The 25,771-nt window shown below is 44.2% G+C and overlaps 1 protein-coding gene and 1 pseudogene across 3 annotated transcripts in view; one reads left to right on the forward strand and one right to left on the reverse strand.

Annotated features, from left to right (window-relative positions):
- Positions 1-12,211: 12,211 nt before the first annotated feature.
- NXF3 (nuclear RNA export factor 3) overlaps positions 12,212-25,771 on the reverse strand; it is an 18,187-nt gene continuing 4,627 nt past the window's right edge. For 2 of the 3 annotated variants that reach the window (XM_005594211.5, XM_065537780.2), the window contains 19 exons: positions 21,046-21,214; positions 20,677-20,830; positions 19,949-20,032; positions 19,738-19,842; positions 19,533-19,613; positions 19,343-19,412; positions 19,098-19,186; positions 18,616-18,725; positions 16,986-17,022; positions 16,555-16,623; positions 16,420-16,475; positions 16,170-16,277; positions 15,991-16,049; positions 15,766-15,881; positions 15,628-15,670; positions 14,967-15,039; positions 14,024-14,153; positions 12,631-12,691; positions 12,212-12,389 (listed from right to left, as the gene is read on the reverse strand). In XM_005594211.5, the coding sequence (XP_005594268.1) occupies positions 12,680-12,691; positions 14,024-14,153; positions 14,967-15,039; positions 15,628-15,670; positions 15,766-15,881; positions 15,991-16,049; positions 16,170-16,277; positions 16,420-16,475; positions 16,555-16,623; positions 16,986-17,022; positions 18,616-18,725; positions 19,098-19,186; positions 19,343-19,412; positions 19,533-19,613; positions 19,738-19,842; positions 19,949-20,032; positions 20,677-20,830; positions 21,046-21,214 (1,565 nt within the window). In that variant the 3' untranslated portion in view covers positions 12,212-12,389; positions 12,631-12,679. Of the gene's footprint in view, positions 12,390-12,630; positions 12,692-14,023; positions 14,154-14,966; positions 15,040-15,627; positions 15,671-15,765; positions 15,882-15,990; positions 16,050-16,169; positions 16,278-16,419; positions 16,476-16,554; positions 16,624-16,985; positions 17,023-18,615; positions 18,726-19,097; positions 19,187-19,342; positions 19,413-19,532; positions 19,614-19,737; positions 19,843-19,948; positions 20,033-20,676; positions 20,831-21,045; positions 21,215-23,883; positions 23,974-25,771 lie in introns of all 3 variants that reach the window. The other variant, XM_065537781.2, reaches the window with a different exon arrangement.
- The window catches only part of LOC102146540 (zinc finger protein 770-like), a 2,133-nt pseudogene continuing 799 nt past the window's right edge, over positions 24,438-25,771 (forward strand).

Genomic DNA, 25,771 nt, shown 5'->3' on the forward strand with positions numbered 1-25,771 from the left:
GACGACTGCGCCGAAGGCTGCGTAGCTCTGCAGCTCCCGGTCACGTGAGGGCCGTGCGTCACCGCCAAGCTCACCCTCCTTCCCACCAACCCCCACGGGCCGGCGGCCAGTCAACTGGTACTCCCCTGTTGGAACACACAGACACCCCCCTCCTCCCGTCTGTGCGCGGTGCCCCAGTGTGCACAGCCCCGTCACTCATCTCCGTCCTCTCCAATCGAGGGCCCACAAGTGGCATCATCGCCTTGCGGTTGGAGTTTACCCATTTTCGGTTACTTGGGAGGGTCTGTACCCTTCCTTTCCCCCACCCCAAACCCCCGGACCCTGGCCTTGGCCTTCTCTGCTTTCTCTCCTCTTCTCCCTGGCTGTGTATATGCTTCCTAATAATTCCTCTTTAATTCCTTTTTAAAAATCAGCATGCTTCACAAAATTGAAAATAATCAAATTTTATTTTTGAAAGAAACACTTCAACCTGGGAAAGTAATATATTTATATATAGTTTATGTTCATCTATAGCACACAGAAAACATTTTCTCTGGGCTCCACACCATCGTTTTTAGAGCATTCTCACTTGTTTGAATTTTTTATGGAAAAAAAGGAGAGAAAATTTTCCTGAACACAGTTGGTGTTTTCAAAATAATCTGTGAAGTAAATCTTCAGGGAACAGTTCTGTTGTCAGATCTTGGCCATTTCACGTAAATAATCTACCTTTTTATCCTTCTGAGACAAATTTCAATAAACATTTTTATTTTATTCTATTATAATAAACATTCATTAAATATGAAAAAACATTTGCTGACAACTAATGCCACCTGCTAAAATTAGTGGCTTTCACTGTTGATGGTTTGAAGACCTAAGCAAAAGGAAGAGCTGTGAGGCCAAGGCAGGTTGAGTGATGCAGAGATAGAGCATCCCTGCCCTGACAAGAGGTTGGGAAGGTGCTGATCTTCCACTGTTATATTACAGAGCTTCTTAATTCTTAAGTTCAGACTCCTAATTCTGTTGCTTACTCCAAAAATATAGATAGACACGTGACCAAGGTGGTGACCTTAATATATCACTTTACCTCCTTCCCTCCATTTCTTCCCCAAATTCCCACCTAGTGACTCACTTCTGAGCATAGTTGGGAGGTCTCTTCCCATTCTGGAAACCAGAATAGGGCTTTTCTACAGCTCTGTGGAGAGATTCCAAGAAAAGCCTAGAAGTAATTGAGGAGGTGGGAGGAGTGGGGAGCAGTTCTCAAATCTGCTTGCTCTCTTCTCTTTTTCACCCACCCCAGGGAAAAGCCTCTTTGGGACATTTTTGCTATCTCTCACCTGACTTTTGTAGTGCAGAATACTGAGACCCTCACCCTGTCTCACCTCCAGGTCACCCAGAAGAGCCTCGTCTTGCTGCAGGGTCACTATCTGCCAGTCCACGCCCACTCTGATACCTCTTCATTTATGCTAGGGCCTGAGGAACACTCTCCACTGACCATTCTTACTATATTGGCCTTCTCAACTCAGAAGCCCTTAATACTACTATTTCTTCTTTTTCTTTTTCTTCTTCTTTCTTCCTTCTTCCTTCTTCTCTCTCCTCTCTTCTTACTTCTTCTTCTTCTCCTTCTTCTTTCCTCCTCCTCCCCCTCCTCCTCCTTCTTTTCTTCCTCTCTCTCCCTCCTCCTCCTCCTTCTTTTCTTCCTCTCTCTCCCTCTCTCTCTCATCACTTCTTCTCACCTTAGACATGTTTATTTTCCTTTGTTTTTTACCTTAGTACTCACCCATTGACCAACCCAGAAACGTGGCTATTATCCTTGAATCGCTCTACATTGTCCCTCATATTCAAATAATAACCAAGTCTGGTTAAGTCTCTATTTATTTATTTATTTATTTATTTAGATGGAGACTCACTCTGTCAGCCAGGCAGGAGTGCAGTGGCACGATCTTGGTTCACTACAACCTCTGCCTCCCGGGTTCAAGGGATATTCCTGCCTCAGCCTCCAGAGTAGCTGGGACTACAGGTGCATGCCACCATGCTCAGCTAATTTTTCTTTTTCTTTTTAGTAGAGATGGGGGTTCAGCCATGTTAGCCCCACTGGTTTCAAACTCCTGACCTTAGGTGATCCGCCAACCTCGGCCTCCTGATTGCTGGGATTACAGGCGTGAGCTACCGCACCCGGCCTCAATTTATCTTTTAGAAACAACTTTATGGAGATACAATTTACAATCCATAAGATTTGCCCATTTAAAGTGTAAAATTCAATGGTTTTTAGTATATTCATAGATACATGCAATCATCATCACAGTCAACTTTAGGATATTTTCATCACCTCCAAAAGCGACCTCCTGGCTGGGCGCAGTGGCTCACACCTGTAATCCCAGCACTTTGGGAGGCTGAGGCGGGTGGATCACGAGGTCAGGAGATCAAGACCATCCTGGCTAACACGGTGAAACTCCATGTCTACTAAAAATACAAAAAAATTAGCCGGGCGTGGTGGCGGGCGCCTGTAGTCCCAGCTACTCCGGAGGCTGAGGCAGGAGAATGGCCTGAACCCGGGAGACGGAGCTTGCAGTGAGCCAAGATCAAGCCACTGCACTCCAGCCTGGGCGACAGAGAGACTTTGTCTCAAAAAAAAAAAAAAAAAAAAAGCGACCTCCTATTCTTTTGCTATCACTCTCCTATTCCCCCATCCTCTTCATACCAAAGCAACTACTAATATACGTTTTCTGTCTATAGATTTCCCTATTTTGACATTTCATAGGAATGAAATTGTATAATATGTATTCTTTGGAAATTGGATTTTTTTTTTAGCATGATGTTTTTAAGCTTTATGATTCCAATATGATTACTCATTTGAGGAACTGCCAAACTATTTTCCAAAGTGGCTGAATATTTTACATTCCTACCAGTAGTGTATGACGGTTTTGATTTCTCCATATTCTTGTCAACATTTGTTATTATCTGAAATTTTGATTCCAGCCATTTTAGTGGGGGTGAAGTGGTATATCATGGTGGTTTTTATTTGCATATCCTTGATGACTAATAATGTGGTACATCTTTTCATGTGCTTATTGGTCATCTGTATATCCTCCTTGGATCAATGTCTATTCAGATCTTTGTGCACTTTTTATTTGAGTTATTTTTCTTTTTATTATTGAGTTGCAAGCGTTTTTATATATTCTAGACAGAAATCCCTCACTACATATATGATTTGCAGATATTTTAGCCCATTCTGTGGATTTTTTAATCACTTTCATAATGGTGCTTTTTGAAACACAATGGTGTTTGGCCAGGCACGGTGGCTCATGCCTGTAATTCCAGCAATTTGGGAGGCCAAGGCGGGTGAATCACTTGAAGTCAGGAGTTTGAGACCAGCCTGGCCAGCATGGTGAAACCCCGCCTTTACTAAAAATACAAAAAATTAACCGGATGTGGCGGCACCTGCCTGTAGTCCCAGCCACTCAGGAGGCTGAGGCAGGAGAATCGCTTGAACCTGGGAGGTGGAGGTTGCAGTGAGCCGAGATTGCACCACTGCACTCCAGCCTGAGCCACAGATCGAGACTGTGTCTCAAAAGGAAAAAAAAAAAAAAAAAGAGAGAGAGAGAGAGAAGAAAAGAAAAGAAACACAATAGTTTTTAATTTTGATGAAGTCTAGATTATCTTTTTCTTTGCTGCTCCTGGTATTGGTGTCATATCTAAGAATCTTTTGAATTCAAGAGTCATTTGAATCTAAGAATCCTTTGTAATCCAAGGTCACAAATATTTATCCCTATATTTTCCTCTAAGAGTTTTATAGTTCTAGCTCTTCCATTTAGGTCTTTGACTCAGTTTGAACTAATTTTTTATAAGGCGAGAGGTAAGAGTGTAACTTCATTCTTTTATATGTGGCTATCCAGTTGGCCCAGCACCTTTTGTTGAAAAGACTATTATTTCTCCACTGAATTGTCTTGGAACCTTTGTCAAAATTCAGTTGAGATTAGTCATGTTGTTTTACTTTTGGACTCTCAAAACAATTCCATTGGTTGGGTGTGGTGGCTCACGCCTGTAATCCCAACACTTTGGGAGGCTAAGGGGGGCAGATCACTTGAGGTCAGGAGTTTGAGACCAGCCTGGGCAACATGGCAAAACCCTGTTCCTACTAAAAAAAATAGAAAAATTAGCTGGGAGTAGTGGAGCATGCTTGTAGTCCTAGCTACTCAAGAGGCCGAGGCAGTAGAATCACTTGAACACAGGAGGTGGAGGTTACAGTAAGCTGAGATCGTGCCACTGCACCCCAGCCCGGGTGACAGAATGAGACTCCATCTCAAGAAATAAAAATAAAATAAAATAAAAAAATAAAAATAAAAGCTAGAAATTATTAAGTGTAGTGAGGAAGGCATGTCAAAAGCCAAAATAGGGCCAGGTGTGATGGCTCTTGCCTATAATACCAGCACTTTGGGAGGCTGAGGTAGGCAGATTACGAGGTCAGGAGTTTGAGACCAGCGTGGCCAACATGGTGAAACACCATCTCTACTAAAAACACAAACATTAGCCAGGCGTGGTGGCGTGTGCCTGTAATCCTAGCTACTCAGGAGGCTGAGGCAAGAGAATCGCTTGAACCCGGGAGGTGGAGGTTGCAGTGAGCCAGGACTGTGCCAGTGCACTCTAGCCTGGGCACAAAAAGGCAAAACATCCTTATTGCTAATATGGAGAAAGTTTTAGTGGTCTGAATAGATCAAACCAGCCACAACACTCCCTTAAGCCAAAGCCTAATGCAGAGCAAGGCATTAACTCTCTTCAGTTGTGTGAAGGTTGAGAGAGGTGAAGAAGGTGCAGAAGAAAAGTTTGAATCTAGCAAAGGCTGGTTCACGAAGTTTGAGAAAAGACGTTATCTCTATAACATAACAGCACAAGGTAAAACAGCAAGTGCTGATATAGAAGCTACAGCAAGTTACCCAGAAGATTTAGCCAAGATAATTGATGAAGGTGGCTACACTAAATGACAAATGTTCAATGTAGATGAAACAACCTTCCATTGGAAGAAGATGCTATCTAATACTTTCATAGCTAGTGAGAAGTCAATGCATGACTTCAAAGCTTTAAAGAACAGACTCGGCCGGGCGCGGTGGCTCAAGCCTGTAATCCCAGCACTTTGGGAGGCCGAGACGGGCGGATCACAAGGTCAGGAGATCGAGACCATCCTGGCGAACACCGTGAAACCCCGTCTCTACTAAAAAGTACAAAAAAAAAAAAAAAACTAGCCGGGCGAGGTGGCGGGCGCCTGTAGTCCCAGCTACTCGGGAGGCTGAGGCAGGAGAATGGTGTGAACCCAGGAGGCGGAGCTTGCAGTGAGCCGAGATCTGGCCACTGCACTCCAGCCTACGCAACAGAGCGAGACTCCGTCTCAAAAAAAAAAAAAAAAAAAAAAAAAAAAAAAAAAAAAAAAGAACAGACTCACTCTCCTTAGGGGCTTATGCAACTGGTGACCTGAAGTTGAAGCCAATGCTCATTGACCATTCTGAATATCCTAGGGTCCTAAGGAATTTTGCTAAATCTACTCTACTTGTGCTCTAGAAATGGAACAACCAACCAAGCCTGGATGACAGCATATATGTTTACAGCATGGTTTATTGAATATTTTAAATTAACTACTGAGACCTATTGCTCAGTAAAAAAGATTCCTTTCAAAATATTACTGCTTATTGACAATGTACCTAGTTACTGAAGAGCTCTGATGAAGATGTGCAAAGTGATCAATGTTATTTTCGTAGCTGCTAATACAGCATCCATTTTGCAGCCCATGGATCAAGAAGTAATTTCAACTTTCAAGGTTTATTATTTAAGAAATACATTTCATAAGACAATAGTTGCCATAGATAGTGATTCCTCTTATGGATTAGGGCAAAGTAAATTGACAATCTTCTGGAAGGGATTCATCATTCTAAATGTTATTAAGAACATTTCTGAATCATGGGAGGAGGTCAAAATATCAACATTAACAGGAGTTTGGAAGAAGTTGATTCCAATTATCATGGATGACTTTGAGGGTTTCAAGACTTTAGTAGAGGAAGTCACCGCAGATATGGTGGAAACAGCAAGAGAACTAGAATTAGAAATAGAGCCTGGTCCGGGCACGGTGGCTCACGCCTGTAATCCCAGCACTTTGGGAGACTGAGGCAGGCAGATCACAAGGTCAGGAGTTCGACACCAGCCCGATCATCATGGTGAAAGCACATCCCTACTAAAAATACAAAAATTAGCCAGGTGTGGTGGCACACGCCCATAATCCCAGCTATTCAGGAGGCTGAGGCAGGAGAATCTCTTGAACCCGGGAGATGGAGGTTTCAGTAAGCCAACATCACACCATTGTACTCCAGCCTGGGCGACAGAGCAAGACTCCATCTCAAAAAAAAAAAAAAAAAAAGAAAAGAAAAAAAAGGTAGAGCCTCAAGATGTGAATAAATTGCTGCAATGTTATGATAAAACTTAAATGGATGAGGAGTTGTTTCTTATGGATGAGCAAAGAAAGTGGTTTCTTGAGACGGAATCTACTCCTGGTGAAGATGCTGTGAACAATGTTGAAATGACAACAAAGGATTTAAAATATGCCATGAACTTAGTTGATACAGCAATGGCAACGTTTGAGAAGATTGATTCCAATTTTGAAAGAAGTTCTACTGTGGGTAAATGCTATCAAACAGCATCACATGCTACAGAGAAATCTTTCACGTAAGGCAGAGTCGATCAGTGGAGCAACAACTTCATTACTGGCTGGGCGTGGTGGCTCACGCCTGTAATCCCAGCACTTCGGGAGGCCAAGGCGGGTGAATCACGAGGTCAGGAGATCGAGACCATCCTGACTAACACGGTGAAACCCCGTCTCTCCTGAAAACACAAAAAATTAGCCAGAAGTGGTGGCGGGCACCTGTAGTCCCAGCTACTTGGGAGGCTGAGGCAGGAGAATGGTGTGAACCTGGGAGGCGGAGCTTGCAGTGAGTGGAGATCATGCCACTGCATTCCAGCCTGGGCGACAGAGCAAGAAAAAAAACACTTCATTGTTGTCTTTTTTTAAATGTAAGAGTCAGAGGTCTCACTAGGTTGACCAGGCTGAACTCAAACTTCTGTAGTCAAGGGATACTCTCTCCTCAGCCTCCCAGGTGTCTGGGACTACAGGCATGTGCCACTGTACCCAGCCATTGTTGCCTTATTTTAACAGATTGCCACAACCAACCCAATCTTCAGCAACCATCACCCTGATCAACAAGCAGCCGTTAACATTGAGGTAAGACCACTTATCCTTTCAGCAAAAAGATTATGACTCACTGAAGGCTCGGATGATCATTAGCATTTTTTAGCAATAAAGTGTTTTAAAATTAGGCTATTTACATTTTTTTTTTTCCTGAGATGGAGTCTCGCTCTGTCCCCAGGCTGGAGTGCAGTGGCACGATCTTGGCTCACCGCAAGCTCCACCTCCCAGGTTCACGCCATTCTTTTGCCTCAGCCTCCCAAGTAGCTGGGACTACAGGTGCCCGCCACCATGCCCAGCCAGTTTTTTGTATTTTTAGTAGAGACGGGGTTTCACCGTGTTAGCCAGGATGGTCTCGATCTCCTGACCTCGTGATCCACCCGTCTCAACCTCCCAAAGTGCTGGGATGACAGGCGTGAGCCACGTGCCGAGCCTACATTTTTCTAAACATAATGCTATTGCACACTTAATAGACTAGAGTGCAGTGTAAATATAACTTTTGAAATAATTTCAAAGGTATTACAAGAAAACTATAGAACAGTACCCCTTATGGATACTGATGCAAATATCCTCAAAAAAATACTTGCAAGCTAAATTCAACAGGATATTAAAAGGTTATACACGATGACCAAGTGGGATTTATTCCTGGAATACAAGTGTGCTTCAACATATAAAAATCAAGTAATGTAATGTACCACATTAACAGAATGAAGGGGGAAAATGCACATAATTATCTCAATTTAGAAAAAGCATTTGACAAAACTTATACCCTTTCACAATTGAAAACACTCAATAAACTAGGAATAGAAGGAAATTATGTTAACGTAATAAAGGCCATATATGAAAAACCCATGAGTAAAATCATACTCAATGGTGAGAGACTGAAAATTTTTCCTCTAAGATTGGAATAAGAAAAGAATGCCCACTCATGCCATTTCTATTCAACACAGTACTGGAAGTCCTAGCCAGAACAATTAAGCAAGCAAAATAAGTAAAAAGGCATTCAAGTTAGACAAGAAATAAAATTAGTTCTGTTTGCAGTGGAAATAATTTTATACGTGGAAAATCCTAAAGACTCCACCAAAAATCTGTGAGAAGTAATAAATGAATTCAGCAATGTTGATGGATACAAAATCAATATACAAGGCTGGGTGTAGTAACTCATTCCTGTAATCCCAGCACTTTGGGAGGCTGAGGTGAGAGGATTGCTTGAGGCCATGAGTTTGAGACCAGCCTGGGCAATATAGCAAGACTCTGATCTACAAAAAAAATTATTTTAAAAATTAGCCACCTGTGGTGGTACATGCCTATAGTCCTAGCAACTCAGGAGGCTGAAACAGGAGGATTGCTTGAGTGCAGGAGTTCAAGGTTACAGTAAGCTATGATCACACCACTGCACTCCAGCCTGAGTGACAGAGTGAAACTCTGGCTCTTAAAAAAAAATTATTTACATTTCTATACACTAACAGTGAGCAATCTGAAAGAATAATTAAAAGACTATTCCATTTAAAGTACTTATGATTAAACTTAACCAAGGAAGCGAAAGACTTGTACACTAAAAAGTACAAAATGTTACTGAAAGAAATTTAAGAAGACAAATAAATGCAAGACATCCTGTGTTCATGGCTTAGAAGACATTGTATTGTTAAAATATCAATACTACCCAAAGTGATCTATGGATTCAATGCAATCCCTATCAACATCACAATGATTTTCTTGCAGAAATCAAAATCTATCCTAAAATTCATATGGAAACTCAAAGGACCCAATTAGCCAAAACAATCTTGAAAAATAACAAAGTTTGAAGTCTCCCACATCCTGATTTCAAAGCTTAATACAATGCTACAGTAATCAAAACAGTGGTACTGGCAGAATAACAGACATGTAAACAAATAGAATTGGTAGTCTAAAAACAAATCCTGGCATAAATGGTCAAATGCTTTTCAACAGGGTGCAAAGACTGTTCAGTGAGGAAAGTACAGTCTTTTCAGCAAATGTTGTTGGGAAAACTGGATATCCACACAGGAAAGAATGAAGTTATACCCTTACATTATACCATAAACAAAAATTAACTCAAAATGGATGAAAGATAAAATTATAAGAGCTAAAAGCATGAAACTCTTAGCAGAAGACACAGGGACAAGCCTCATAATATTGGATGTCACAATGATTTCTTGGATATGACACTAGAAGAAAAGGAAACAAAAGAAAATAACAGATAAATTGTACTACATCAAAATGAAAGACTTTTGTGCATCAGAGGATGTAGCAATGGAATGAAAAGGGAAAATATTTTCAAATCATATATCTGATAAGAGATTAATATCTAGAAAATATAAAGAACTCCCACAACTCAGCAAGAACAACAACAGAAAACAACCCAATTCAAAAATGGGCAAAGGACTTAGACATTTCTCCAAAGAAGACATACAAGTAGTAATAAACACATGAAAGATTTTAAGTGTGTTTTGGATAAAGAGCCAAGAGTGTGGCTGGATACCTTGTGCTAAAGACATTTAATGTGTGATTAATAAATCCAATCAATCCGCTAAGCCCAATCAAGGAAAAATATATAGTATCCAGAAAGGATCTGTGGATAATCCTCGTCTGATGGCATGGATCCCTTTGACACATACAGGAGACCCACAAGGTTTTTTTTTAGAAGAACGTTATACCACTAAAAACACTGCCAGCTTGACCTGAAGAAAACAAAAAAAGGGAAAAATGAAAGAAAGCTATCAGACACCTAGGATTCTACAGGCAGTAAAAAGGATGATAGAGTTACTTGACTGTTAACATCTGACATCCTTTAAGATAAAGGAAGAAAGACTCAGAGGGCAGAGCCATGGATACAGAGGAGGAGGCCAGTAGAGCAGTGATGCCTTTGTGGCCCAGACAATAAAGCATCAAGCCACAGAGGGTAATTCTCAGGCCTTGAAACCCTGCCAGGTTTCTGTTTTTTGTTTTTTGAGGCAGAATCTCACTCTGTCACCCAGGCTGAAGTGCAGTGGTGTGATTTTGGCTCAGTGCAACCTCCACCTCCCGGGTTCAAACAATTTTCCTGCCTCAGCCTCCCGAGTAGCTAGGATTACAGGTGCCTGCCACCATGCCTGGCTAATTTTTGTATTTTTAGTAGAGACAGGGTTTCACCGTGTTGGCCAGGCTGGTCTAAAATTCCAGACCTCAAGTGATCCACCTGCCTCGGCCTCCCAAAGTGCTGGGATTATAAGTGTGAGCCACCACGCCCAGCAAAACCCTGCTAGATTTCAAACATGCTTGAATCAGTGACTGCTTTTATTATTTCATATTCTCCCCTTCAGAATGGGGATGTGTATTCTATACCTGTCCTGCCAATGAATTTTGGAAGCAGGTTGCTTGTTTTCTGGTTTTACAAGTCCACAGATGGAAAGGAATTTTGCCCCTACATGGTTCATAGATCAGATTTCACTCATACCTGATTTAGATGATATTTGGGACTTTTTGAGTTGATGGCATTTAGACAGGATATTTGACTTACAGTTGATGCTGGACTGCATTAACTTTTGGATATGGTGGGATGGGGTGAATGTATTTTTCACATTAGATGGATAAGAATTTTCAGGGACCAGAGGGTACAATGTAGGTGGTTGAAGAGTGGCCTCCAAAAGATATGTCACCTGGAACTTCAGAATGGGACTTTATTTGGAATAAATGTCTTTGCAGATATTAATGTAGGGATCTAGATATGAAATTACCCTGGATTAGGGTGAACTATAAATCCAGTGAGTGACTTTGAAAGGGAAAGAAGACACTGAAAAAAAGACAATGTGAAGATGGAGGCAGAGATACCAGTTATGCTGCCACAAGCTAAAAATCATCAGCAGCAACCAGAAGCTGGAAGAGGCAAGGAAGAATTCTCCGCTAGAGCCTTTGGACGGAGCATGGCCCTACTGGCATCTTGATTCTGGATTTCTGACCTCCAGAACTGTAAGAAAAGAAATCTGTGCAGTTTTAAACCACCTAGTTTGTGGTACTTTATTATGGCAGCTCTAGGAAACTACTACGTCAATATAGACACGATTCCCCACATGCACATGTGCGTGCACACACACAATGTTATTTTTCTGAAAATGTTTTTAGCTTTTTCTTCTAAATTACCACCTTATCTTAACGACTGCAGTTATGTTTTTGTAGTTATTATAGTTGGATAGCTTTTCATAGATTTTGGGGGGCCACTGCAATTGCTTTTTATTTTTTACTTTGAAATTATTATTACTACTATTTTGGAGACAGGGTCTTGCTCTGTCACCCAGGCTGAAGTGCAGTGGTGCAATCTCGGCTCAGTGCAACCTCTGTTTCCTGGGTTCAAGCGATTCTCCTGCCTCAGCCTCCAGAGTAGCTGGAACTACAGGCATGTATCACCATACCTGGCTAATTTTTGTAGTTTTAGTAGAGACAAGGTTTCACCATTTTGGTCAGGCTGGTCTTGAACACCTGACAAGTGATCCGTCTGCCTCAGCCTGCCAAAGTGCTGGGATTACAGGCTTGAGCCACCGTGCCCGGCTGCAATAGCTTTTTATAACGATTTGAGATTGGTATCACTTTCCCTTCTCTCTACTGATTTCTTTATATATGAAGACTATTAATCCTATGTCCATCATATATGTGGGCAATTTTTTCTTCTCAGGTTTTCATGCATTCTTTAATGCTATTTTTCCTCAAATGGGTTGTTTTTAAATTTGAATAGATTTGTATGGCTAAGAAAGTAATAATGTTCTCTGCATAAAAAATATCTTACTTGATGGACTAGGGACATAGAATATTAGCCTCCAGGTTTAACAGGGTTAGAGAGCACTCCCCACCTTGGAAGCCACATGGCCCTCTGGAGCACAGCTCTGTCCTAAGGCTGGGTCCAAGATTTGAGACTCGACTCTACGATTTCCCAGGAGTTACTCATTCTCTCTGAATATTCCTTTCCTTTTCCGTAGAACAGAGATTATAATGCCTGACTCAAATGGATTTTGCAGGGAATTGACATAACAAGCAACATCATTCTTTATTGTGAAAAGAAACAGAGATCCTGGGGGTGACAGGGGTGGACAAGTGCACAGAACTGGCCCCTTTGGAAGGATGAGAGTCAACCCTGTGAGTTGGGCTTTGGTTTCTTAGCCCGAGCCAGATCTCCTGGTTCAGTCACAGGGAAATACATCTATTGGAATAAAAATACAGGAAAGATGATGAGGCTGAAGATTATGACACTTAAGGATTTCCTCTTAGGGCTTTGTTTTCAGAATCCTAGGTCAGTCTATGTGAGGGCCTTCTCTGGGATCTTGCCCTTGGCCGAGAGGAAGTGCAGGAGGGAGCTGGGAGAGCAGCAGAGCCGGAAGCCCAAAGTTCCATCCCCAGGTCACCCAACCTCTGCTCACTTGGCCTGAATTCCTAGACCTCACCTTGGGCCGTGCAAGAACATGAGGAGCTTGGACGTAGTCACACTGGTTGTTATGAAGGCAGCTGTGGTGGGGGAAGGACAGGTAACATCCATTAGGACCCAAGTGGAGACACTCTGACAATACAATGCCATTTCTTAATCTATGCAACAGAAACATGTCTGTGTTTTCTGGAATTTATTGCAGCAGAAGGAACCCTGTGAAAAGCCAAATGTCTACCAACCCTGAAAAGCCAAATGTCTACCAACAAAGGAACAGGATCCACGGAACTGTGAAAGGAAAATAAATCTTGGGATCCCAAAATCACTAAGCTAAAGGGAAAAGTCAAGCTGGGAACTGGGTCATGCAAACCTGCCTCCTCTTTCGGTTCCTAAATAAGATGGCTATAAGATGAAAAGCTACACACCTCCCCCATATTTTGTCCGCAAGGAAATTTCTCGTGAGCTGCAAGATCTTTACCGTAAGGTGTTTCTATTAAAATTTCACCACGACAATGTAAATTGATAGCTTATCTTTACAGGTACAGTCACCCCCCTGTCCACCAGACACAAATGCATATCTGATTGTTCCCCAGCCCCATTTTGTCTATGTCATCTTTATATAAAAAAATGCAGATTCACTGAGCCAGACAAAGGCATGAGTAACTATCTTTCCCTACCCTCCCCCTTACATGAAAATTGTGTACTTCTCAATATCCTACCCTTTCCCCTTTAAATCCAGAGTCCTCAAAATCATCTTTGAAAGGCATAGACCTGTCTCCCCGGCACATGTCCTTAACTTTGGCAAATAAACCTCCTAAAATGATTGAGACTTGTTTCGTCATTTTTCTCAATTGACAGAATTCAGAGAAGTACTGTACACCTGTTCAAAATAACTAGGTAGCTGAATATATACCAAAAGGGAAATGTACAGTTTGATACTGAGTGAAATAAAGAAGCAAAGCCAACGATCTGCAAGTTCCCATTATTCATTCCCCTGCTCCTCCCAGCGCATACCAATCACTGATCACCATACACACCCAGCACTCACTTCTTTTTTTTTTTTTTTTTTTGAGACGGAGTCTTGCTCTGTTGCCCAGGCTGGAGTGCAGTGGCGTAATCTCAGCTCACTGCAAGCTCCACCTCCTGGGTTCACGCCATTCTCCTGCCTCAGCCTCCCAAGTAGCTGGGACTACAGGCGCCCGCCACCACGCCCGGCTAATTTTTTTTTTCTATTTTCAGTAGAGATGGGGTTTCACCGTGTTAGCCAGGATGGTCTCGATCTCCTGACCTCGTGATTCGCCCACCTCGGCCTCCCAAAGTGCTGGGATTACAGGCGTGAGCCACCACGCCCGGCCTAGCACTCACTTCTGAGACAACTGGTAGTTCATCCCCGACTGGACAGAGAAAACCTGCACCATTTTCTGCTGCTCCTGGGAGAAGGCAGGCACGCTGGAGAAGGCTGTGGGCACTAGGGTGAATAAGGCACTCTGGGTCCCTTGGTGGCTGGTATCCCACACAAAGAGCTTGTCATTCACGATGCACAGACTGGAGGAAAAATGGGCCATCAGGTAGCTGGAGAGAAGGACATCTCCCCACCCCCTACAAGAATCTTTTCCTACTGTTCAGAAACCTGATTTCTTTGATACCTCTACTGTGCCTGCCTCCTAGCTTTTTGGCTGGTACCCTCTAACCCTCCCACAGAGCCCACCTTTGGAGAGACTGCCTATATGCTTCACCAGTTTTGCAGGTTTACCTACAACCCAAGGATGGTTTTACACTCACATTTGCCCTTTACAATAGCCCAAGGGAATAGACAGTGTAATCACCAGTTTCAAAGGAAGATTCTGAATTACAAAAAGGTCATATGCCTCGACCAAAGTCACAGTGAGTATCGCATCAGGAAAGAACTCATACTCTGACTCCAGAGCCCACACATTTTTAAAAATTTTTTTCAATACAGGGTCTCACTCAGGCTGGAATGCAGTGATGTGATCTAGGCTCACTGCAGCCTCAACCTCCTGGGGTCAAGACCCTCCCACCTCAACCTCCTGAATGGCAGGATGATAGATGCACACCACCACATCCAGCTAATTTTTAGTGTTTTTGTAGAGATAGGGTCTCACTGTGTTGCCTAGGCTGGTCTCAAACTCTCGGGCTCAAGCAATCCTCCCACCTTCAGCTTCCTAAAATACTGGAATTACAGGCATGAGCCACTGCTCCTGGCCCATACTCTTAACTATTACACTAGACTGTTGGTTTTTTACAACATTGAGAACACCCCGAGGACTGCACCACCACATTCCCACACCACTGGCCCCAGGCCGGGATGGGTGCTCCCACCCACAACATAGCACTAACCTGGAACTGCTGCCAGGGGTAGCGATGAAGGTCCGAGTGAAGGCAAGAACAGATCCCTGAGACTGTCCTTCCACTTCAAAGACAACAAACAACATTGCCTTGGAGTTGCACAGGCTTTACATGTTCACACGGTGTTCCCCAATCAGTCTTGCTTGACACTCACACAGAAGGGGGCCAGGTCAGGATAATTGCTCACTTGGAGTCAGGCGGATGTGGTAGGAATGGGGAGGGCAACAACAGGAATAATCCGCTCCCAGTGATAGGGCCCCTATCATGTGTGGGGCCCTGTGAAAACCACAAGTTCACTTGATTCCTGTATCACAGTAGCCCAAGAGATGGGTTATTATTAGCCCTATTGTGCAAATGAGGAAAGTGAAGGGTTAAGTAACTAGCACAAGTTCACAGAGTAAGGACCTGGGATGAGAGCTGTCAGACTCCACAGTCTGTGACCTTAATGCAAGCCTGAGCTGTGCAGGGCAGACAGGCGTGGACCTAGGTCAGATCAGGGTGGTTTATGGGCAGAGTTGGGGTGGGAAAACACAGAGGGAACAAGAGGAAGGAAAGGAACGAAATCAGGGAAGCTGGGGGAGTTCTGAGAGGGAGCCCAGCCAGGGGGAGGGAGCAGTGGCGGATCTGGGGAAGGGACTCTACAGACACTCACCTTCCTTGAATACCCCATTGACAGAAAAGCAGAGCATCCATTCCTGAAAGGGAAGAGCTCAGGTGCTCAGAATCTCCCTTAACCTCCTACCCACCTCTGGCTCTCTGGGCCTGCCCGAGGGAGGAAGCAGGTACTCACCGTCTGGCACCACATGTCCACCAGGAAGGAGCTGAGGTCATGCTGAGTTTTGGGCAACGCACTGAGGGAGTCCACAATGTCACGTTTTGTGTGCCTCAGCAGCTCCCCCTTCAGGTCTGTAGAGGAGAAGAGAAGCAAGGATTTGGGGGGCTGCCACACTTCGGTTGTGTGATTGTTCCTGTCACACCCGCTTACCCTGCCCAGTCTTCTCCATCACACACTTACAGGGGTCCTTGAGAATTTTTATATTCCTGCTATCCTTGAAGTACTTGCACAAGCTGCTCCTAGGAGAAAAAGAGGAGCAGGAGTGGGTGGTCTGGCCAGCGAGGGCATTTCCAGGAGTTGGTGTCTTTCTGCAGGGGAGTCACACGGCCCCAGACCAGGGTCTGAGCTATAATACTCACGGGGCTGAGTCCTCGGGGTTGAAGGGAATGCTCAGGGAGAAGCAGGCCTCATCATGGTAAGCACTAAGGAGACCCTGTCGATCTCCAGAGTCATAGATCAAGTAATACCTGTTGGGGACCAATGAGAATAGGCTATCTCTGTGGCCTGGGTGCCAAATGAGACTTAAAAGTCTCACTGTGGGCAGACTTGTACTTGGGTAACCTCATCTGACCTAACCCTCTCTTGCCTCAGATTCCCAGGGATACTTACTGCTGCAGGAATTGCAGGACCAGATTCTTCAACATCTCAGATCCAAAGAAGCTTCCCTGGAATAAAGAGTCCCCAGGACCACAGATGGTACCCCCCCTTTCTCATGCACCACCCTGCTGGATCCTCTCTTCTCACCTTACAGGTTGGTAACGTCTTGTGGGCTTCAGTACCACACAGAGTTGGTCTGGGTGACTGCTGGCCATCCTGGGGAAGGCAAGAGGAAGTCAATAGTGCAAAGTAGGGAGGTGGCACTGGATAATTAGGGAAAAGGAAAGACCCAGGAGAGGGTGAGATCAGAAATCAGGTGTGAAAGCGTTCTGGAAATTACATGGGCAAGATTACTACAGTCAGCATTGCCGCCACCTGAAGGCTGTTGTGAACTTGTGTGAAGAAGCTCCACAGGCTCTGCCAAGTTCCCACATGGGACTGTATCACCTTCCCCCCTCCCTTGAGGTTTAAGGGTTAGATCCATAAATGTAACTGGGACAATATCTAAAGGGGTTTGGGGCAGTTGGGGGCAGCATCAATCCCAATTAGGAAAGTCAATGATCAAGGAATACGCTTACCAGGCATAATAATTTGGGGAACAGTTCCAGGATGGAGCTGCCGAAAATCAAAACAAAATGGACAACGGTAAGTGAAACTGTGGAGCTGTCCTCCTCATGGGAGCAATCACACCTACATCAGAGACACAGTGCAGTGTGTCCACCTACACTCCGGAGTCCCTGCCCCTGCAACCCTGCATTGAGAGCCCAGGCTTCAGGACTTTCTTCCCCTCCCTCCATCCCTCTCTCACTTTTGTCCAGGTCCCCAATGAAGGCTCCACAGGGAGCAGGAAATGGGGTGGGAGCCCAGGGCTCTGCTACCTCACTGGGTGTCCATCAATCTGCCTGGCCTGGCCCTGTCCAAGACCAGGTCAGCTCTTAGGGACGGCCCAGGATGCTGGGACAGGGAGGGTGGTGATGCAGGCTCAGGAGGCAGGAAGGGGAAGACAGAGGGATGATGGCAGAAACGGGGTGAAGGTAGGGGAGGGAGAGACAGGTGAGACATAGGAGAGGAGAGACAAGTGAGAAACAGGATGCAAAGCAAAGGGAAGGGAAAGACGCTGTACCTTGGTGATGGAGTTCAAGGAGGAAGAGAGAAGAAAAGGGCGCCCCTGCTGCAGCCCTTTCCCTCACCGCCCCTGGCTGGTCCTGGGGACCGAGGCAGGTAAGGAAAACATGCACCTGTTGGGCTGGGGCCCACTGGATGCAGCTGGAGCCTTTCTCACCTGTGTGAGCTCAGTCTGAGCTGGGCATGGGAAATGGAGGAGTGAAGGGTCAGGCCCTAGCTCAGCATGGGGTTCAGAGTCTGGGGACCCCCTCTCCCGACCACTGCATTCTCCTGTGATGGTCCCTGACACCTGTGCCCCTCTGTGCTGACGCCTTGACCGAAGAATGCTACCTGTCTTGGGCTACCCAGGACTCCTCTGAGGGCCCAGGCAAGACAATGTGAGTTGTGGAGGGAAGGAGAGACAGCGCCCCGAGAGGCCTGTCTCCTCAACCTCCTCTGCCCTCTGCCATCCACTCCTGCCTCGGGAAGGTAGCCCACTTTTGGTCCCCTGACTCAGGAAACCCAGGTTTCTCCCCGAGGAGGGCCCAGCTCCTGGCATTGGGCCAGAGGAGAGATGGCATGACAGCAGCCACCCAGGGCCTCAGCCCTCAGTATGGGGCAGGGAAGCCCCCATGCCAGCTCAGGACGGGTGGGAGAACCTATTTGGAGCAAGAGAAGGAGAATCCCCTTCAGGACAGGGGAGGGAAACCGTGTCTCAGCATGGAGGCAGGAAGGCCTGTCTCAGCATGAAGACCTGGGCTGGAGGACTCTTCTGGGTCCAGGGCACCAGCACCTGAATACTGCTGGTCCTGGGGAGGTGGGGAAGTCCTGCTTCCTGGTGCACACTCACAGAGGGCACGCTGAAGGAGGCTGGGTGGAGACAGGCGGGAAACGCATCCCAGAGCAGGTGAAAAGGGCAGCATGTCAGAGGAAGGAAAGGAGACCTCTAAGCACAGATGAGTGAGTGACACAGAGAGAGGAGTGGGGCGAGGGGGAAGGAGAGGGTCTGTGGTCCTCCCAGAAGACCAGTGCTGCCTCCTCCTGCAGAAGGGCACTATCAAGCACAGGTCAGGGCCCCAGGCGGTGACAGAGGGTACGACTGACTTTATGTTGCTGGAGTTATCCGAGAAGGTGGTGCACACTGGGCTTCTGTCCGCACACTTCTCTCCTGGCTCTGTCCCTTTCCATTTGTCCATCCCCACTGCAGACATCACCTGCAATTATGCAGAAGAACCACATAGACCCAGGAAAGAGCAGCCAGAGGGCCCTGCACCCTCAGTCTCCTCCCTTGCCAACAAATCCACTTCCTTGCCTCTTGTCACACTACCCTCCTCTCCCTTTTTCTTGAAAAAACGATCATTTTATTTTTCAAGAAATTCAGCTTGTTAATGTCGGGGGCCTTTGGCATAATGTCAAGCTTCTGGGAGGCTTTGTTGCTGTTTGGGTTCAAGGGCAAAAGCTATGATGAGGCATGAATTAAGAATTAAGAGTGAAGGCCCCCAACAGGGGATATCTTAGACCAATTAGCCTCCTAGCTAATCTCTTCCACTTTCACCCTCAATCACAGCATGAGCCTATGGCCTCACCATAGGTATGTTCTCTTCATGGACGTGCAGGGAGGCAGCCATGCACTTTCCAGGATTCGACGCCATTTTAGTATCACGGGTCATCATGTCTCCAGAAAGCAGAGAGGAGAAAATCAGAAGTCTGAGAGGGACCTGCCTGGTACAGCATCAGCATTAACTCCTCCCCAAGTTGCCAACTCTAAGTCTCCATCTCACACAGACACCTCTGCCCTCATCTGCCATAGAATTACTGTTATCAGCCATACCTGGGTAAAAGGGGAGTCTCTGGATATCAAGAGCTTCCTGGGAGACATCACACTGTTGGTTCATGGCCAGCTGCAGAGTATAGAGATGGTTTTCAGAGGCTCTGAAGTTGAGGTGGTGAAGGGGACAATAGGTAGGGAAGAAGCGGTGGGTCTGGCTTTGTGTGAACAACTTGCCATGAGTCTGTATTACCTTTATCTTCTCCACCTTTTCTGACTTCAGCTCCTTCTGCGCAAAGTGGGGTATACCAGCAGGGTTGACAAAGATTGATATCTGCAGAGAACGCAAGAGGGGCTGAGTAAGCACTAGGAACTTTGAGCCCCAAGATCAAGTAAGACCTCACACTTGCTCTGCCCTCTTGCTCAATGCTGGCCTTGGTCATTCACTTGACACACACCTTTTCATTATCCTCATCCCAAATCTTGCCACTGACATTCTTCAGTGCATAGGCGATGCTGGCATTCTCCACAAAGAAGCTGGCATGCATGTTTTCATAGTGAAACTATAGGGAGAGTTGCAAGAGAAATAAAATATGAGGCCAGAGTCTCTGCTCATCCAGTCCCCAACCTGTCCTGTTTTTTCTCGTCTGCCTCATGGTCCTTTCTTACTTCAACTGGGATGAAGGGTACACTGCATTCGTTCCGAATCAAATTCAGCAGCCACTTCTCATTGTATTTTATGCCGAAGGGAACCTATGAGTGAAAGAAAGAATGAGTGAGGAAAGGAGACTGACATAATGGAATTAAACATTAAAATTGGACCCAAATATGTTCCTTTCAGGCTTTAAAATAGTTGAAGATAGGACAACATCCATTATTGCTAACTTATGTATTTCATTATTATGTCATTCATCATTTCTAATATCTATTATTTCTAAGCACACATGGATTTCCTAAATACCCTTTCTTACTATTCAGTTTTCTTAAAATAATCAATTTAAGATGTTTAATATGAGTTTTCTTTTATAAAGTCCCACAAGAGTTTACCTAAGGCAGACCAGGCCTGCCCCTTTGACAAGGACCCCACTAATTCAACCCCTCACACCCTTAGTTTGAGCCAAACTGAAGCATGCGGTGTGGAGATACTCTATCTCCTTAGCATTCGTTTCCTCCTTTGATTGTAAATGACCTCTTCCATTCTCTCTGCAGTCAGTCTGTTCCCTTTACATTGCTTCTCTGAATTTACTCTTAGATGATCTAGGATGTTAACTCCTAGTAATAAAGGACAGATTACAAATTTTCCTGCCCTTACAAAAGGATCTAGTGTCTACACAAATCCAACACAGTTACCCCTGTTCTCCTTCGGAACGTTAGATCCATTTTGCCAGGACACTCACTGTGATCTTGAACCAGCTCCCTAAGGTCCCATCCGGCATGTTCCCCTCCATTCTTCTCTCTGGAGGTTTTTGCTCTCTCTCCATGTTAACATGGGTTTGGTCTTGTTTACGAAAACTGCCTTTCCGATTATAGGGTGAAATAGCATAGGGAGTGCTGTGAGCAAATGGAGAAAAGGTAGTTCACATATGCTCTGAAAGTCTTTTACACACATTTGATCCACTGATACCAGGGCTACAATGAAGTTTGCTCAACCATTAATCGAGTTCTGTCATTCTCTCTCTGTCAAGTTGGAAAGAATGACATATTCAGCTACATGCTTATGTATTTCATCGGCTGGTACATTCCAACCATGCTGACTGGTCACTTACTATCTTACTGAAGAGTCCATGTGGGCACCATGCATTGCTGCTTCTCCATCTTGCTGCTGATGGGATGAAGAATGTATGCCAGGATTGACTTTTTCAGACCTACTGCTCAATCTCCTTTGGTAAATATCCGAACATCTTGCTCTTCTTTGAGCAACTTGATCAGTGTGACCTTAAATTGAGAACAGCACATCAACACTTAGAATACCAGAAAAAAATCTTGGGAAAATATAATGGATAATGAAAAAATTCACTGATGTTTATTTGTTTGTTTATTTATTTATTTATTTTTTAGAGTCAAGATCTGGCTCTATTGCCAGACTGTAGTGCAAGTGGCATGATCACCACTCACTGTGGCCTTGTCCTCTATGGCTCAAGAGATCCTCCCACCTCAGCCTCCCAGGTAGCTGGGACTACAGGCACATGCCACCACATCTGGCTTTTTTTTTTTTTTTTTTTTTTTAGAAATGGGGTCTTCCTGTGTTGCCCAGGCTGGTGATTTTTTATAATCTAGAAAGAAATATATCACAGTGCCAAAAAAGTTGAAAGACTTCACTGTGGTTTCACCTCCTGGGAGATGAGAGTTGGGGAACATTCACAGCCAAGGAAAAAACAAGCACAGCAGAAAGGGTTTGGGTTTGGGTGATGCTGATCTATGATGATAGTCCTTGCTCTGCCCTTTTCATTCTGGGTAACCTGGAACAAATTGCTTATCATTTCTAACCCTCAATTCCCACCTCTACTTGGAGAATAATAAAATCTACCCTAAAAGCTTGGTATTATGGCTCAAGGGTCAAAGGCAAGTTCCCTGCCTCAAAGAAGAATCAGATAAATGAAAACATTGCTGAAGAAAATATCCAGAATGAATCTTGGAGAGACATACTTATGGAAATTAATTACCAGAAGAGTGAAAGAGAGAATTTAAAAAGAGTGGTAAGCGTGGCCAGGCGCGTTGGCTCTTGCCTGTAATACCAGTACATTGGGAGGCCAAGGTGGGTGAATCATGAGGTCAGGAGATCGAGACCATCTTGGCTAACATGGTGAAACACTGTCTCTACTAAAAATACAAAAAATTAGCCGGGCTTGATGGCGGGCACCTGTAGTCCTAGCTACTTGGGAGGCTGAGGCAGGAGAATGGAGTGAGCCCAGGAGGCAGAGCTTGCAGTGAGCCAATATCGCACCACTGCACTCCAGCCTGGGGGACAAAGCGAGACTCTGTCTCAAAAAAAAACAAAAAACAAAAACAAAAACAAAAAACATGTGGTAAGCATATCTAATACTACTTCTCCACTGTTCCCTCTCCTTATTTCTGGGACTCAAATTCCAGACCTCCAGGCCAGGCTGGTCTCAAATTCCAGACCTCAAGTGATCTGCCCACCTTGGCCTCCCAAACTGCTGGGATTACAGGCTTCAGCCACTGTGCTCGGCCTCTACAAAATTATTTCTTTTTTTAATTAGCCAGCCGGCGGTGGCTCATGCCTGTAATCCCAGCACTTTGGGAGGCCGTGATGGGTGGATCACGAGGTTAGGAGATCGAGACCATCCTGGCTAACACAGTGAAACCCCATCTCTACTAAAAATACAAAACAATTAGCCAGGCGTGGTGGTGGGCACCTGTGGTCCCAGCTACTAGGGAGGCTAAGGCAAGAAAATGGTGTGAACCCGGGAGGCAGAGCTTGCAGTGAGCAGAAATCGTGCCACTGCACTCCAGCCTAGGAAGACAGAGCAAGACTCCCGTCTCAAAAAAAAAAAAAAAAAAAAAAAAAATTGCCAGCGGGGCATGGTGGCTCATGCCTGTAATCCCAGCACTTTGGGAGGCCAAGGAGGGCGGATCATGAGGTCAGAAGTTCGAGACCAGCCTGGCCAATATGGTGAAACTCTGTCTCTACTAAAAATATATTTTTAAAAAATTAGCTGGGCGTGGTGGTGTATACCTGTAGTCCCAGCTACTCAGGAGGCTGAAGCAAGTGAATCGCTTGAACCCAGGAGGCAGAGGTTGCAGTGAGCCAAGATTACACCACTGCACTCCAGCCTGGGCAATAGAGGGAGACTCCATCTCAAAAAAAAAAAAAAGAAAAAAAATTAGCCAGGTGTGGTGGCATGTGCCTATAGTCCCAGCTACTTGGGAGGCTGAGGCAGGAGGATCATGTGAGCCTAGGAGGTCAAGGCTGCAGTGGGCCATGATCAAGCCACTGCACTCCTGCCTGGAAGGCAGAGCAAGACCCTGTCTCAAAAAATAATAGGAGGAAACGTGTACTTTAAGAAAAAACATTTCTAAAGAAAAGACATATATTCCAAAATGATGTTAATGTAACAAAAATTGGGCAAAAATGTGACCAACCGGCCAGGCACAGTGGCTCGTGCCTGTAATCCCAGGTGGGTGAATTACCTGAGGTCAGGAGTTTGAGATCAGCCTGAACAACATGGTGAAACCCCATCTCTACTAAAAATACAAAAATTAGCCACGTGTGTTAGTATGCTCCTGTAATCCCAGCTACTCGGGAGACTGAGGCAGGAGAATTGCTGGAACCCGGGAGGCAGAGGTTGCAGTGAGCTGAGATCGTGTCATTGCACTACAGCCTGGGTGACAAGAGTAAGACTCCATCTCAAAAGAAAAAATAACAAAACTAATTTACACTGAATTGTGATAGGCCAAAGATATATATTGTAATCCTAAGGATAAACACTACGACAATGGCAGAACATTTCACTTTCTAGCCAAATGAGGTAAAATTTTAATAGTTAAAACTATTAATCATTTCAAAGGAGAGGTGTGGAAAAGAACTTAAAACAGGCAAAAATAAATATATAGTAATATGGTCTATTTAAACCAAATCATACCTATATTTTCATTAAAAGAAATTAGACTTAAGTATTCCAAATTAAAAGGCCGAGAGTATCACACTAGATGAAAGATTCCATCAAATTATCCTGAAAAGAAACATGTAAAATTTAATAATATAGAATATTTGAAAATAAGAAAAATGGCATGATGCATACCATTTACACACTGACCGACTAAAAGCTTATATAACCATATTAATAAGAGAAAATATATACTTTAAGAAATACTAGAGAAAAGAACTCATAATGATAAAGGTTCACATCAACAAGAAGATACTAAGAAAGCAGGTGCGCGCACTGCCTTCGCGGCACCTGGGCCTGAGGTGCGTGGCTCCCAGGCCCTCGCCAGCTCCAGGTGTGTGAGGAGGACTTCAGAAACCCGATTGAGAAGTGGAAAGACCCCCAGGGAGGGTCGGACCTGCCTCAATTCCGCTAAGGTCTTTCATTTCTTGTTCGCCTACTTTCATGAAATCTTCACATCGTTTTAATGGTACTAGTCAAGACAACAAAATCAACAGACTTTCAGCCTTGAGGCAACATTGGTGTAAGAACACTATGGAGCTCATCAGAGTATATCACTGAAAAATATGATGGCTGAAAACAATTTAAAAATGCTAAAGATTCAACAGTGCGTGGTAGCCAACAAACTACCTAGAAACAGGCCATATATTTGCAATATTTGCTTCAAGCACTTTGAAACACCATCAACAAAATTAACTAGGCACTATCTCATTCATACTGGTCAAAAGCCATTTGAATGTGATGTGTGTCATAAAACCTTTAGACAACTAGTTCATCTGGAGAGGCATCAACTAACTCATAATCTGCCTTTTAAATGTAGTGTTTGTCAGTGCCACTTAAAAAATCTGAAGACATCTGTGAAGCACCAACAACTTCACAATGAAACCTATCAGAATAAGGTTAAACAGGTCAGAAGACTGCTGGAGGCCAAGCAAGAAAAGCCAATGTATGGAGTGTATAATACTTTTACCAGAGGAAAGATGGGCATTACACCCGTGCTGTAAGTCCAATCCCACATATAACATGAAGAGAAGAAAGAATATTCATGCAAGTACAATCTGTGGCAAGATGCTTCCATCACAGTCAAAACTTAATAGGTATGTACTCATTCATACTGGTCAGAGGCCTTTTAAATGTGTCTTGTGTAGTAAATCTTTTCAACAGTCACCTCACTTAAAAATCCACCAACTTACACATTCAGAAGAAAGACGTTTTCAATGTTGTTTTTGTCAAAAAGGATTTAAGATTCAAAGCAAACTTCTGAAGCATAAACAAATCCATACTAGAAATAAGGCTTTTCGGGCTCTTTTATTAAAGAAGAGGCATACAGAATATCGCCCCCTGCCTAATAAGTTAAAGGCAAATCAGGGTGGTTTTGAAAATGGTGATATTGGTGAATCTGAGTAGAATAATCCACTTTATGTCCACTCAATTTATATTGTCCCTTTTCAATGTCCAAAGTGTGAAAAGTGTTTTGAATCACAGTAGATTCTCAATGAACACATGTGTTTTCCTGCTAGAGGTGGCAAAATTCCAAGCAGGTTCAAAAGAAGCTACAACTATAAAACCATTGTTAAAAAAATATCTTGGCCAAGCTTAAACGTGCCAGGAGTAAAAAATTAGATAACTTTTGATCTGGGAAAAACGTATTTAAAAAGAGTTTCTTGAAAAATTGTGATCGTATTTCTGGTGAGCTGAGCTCTGAACAAACCCAAAGAACATTTGTGGGTCCTTTTGGCAAACATGGAACATATAAAACAATTGGCAATAAAAAAAAAGAAAACATTGACTTTGCCATTTTCTTGGCAAAAGCAGTTCCAGAACCAAAATTTGGGAAAAAAATGAAAGATATCCTTACGACAGC

The sequence above is a fragment of the Macaca fascicularis genome, chromosome X (assembly GCF_037993035.2).
Source record: "Macaca fascicularis isolate 582-1 chromosome X, T2T-MFA8v1.1".
NCBI lineage: Eukaryota > Metazoa > Chordata > Mammalia > Primates > Cercopithecidae > Macaca > Macaca fascicularis.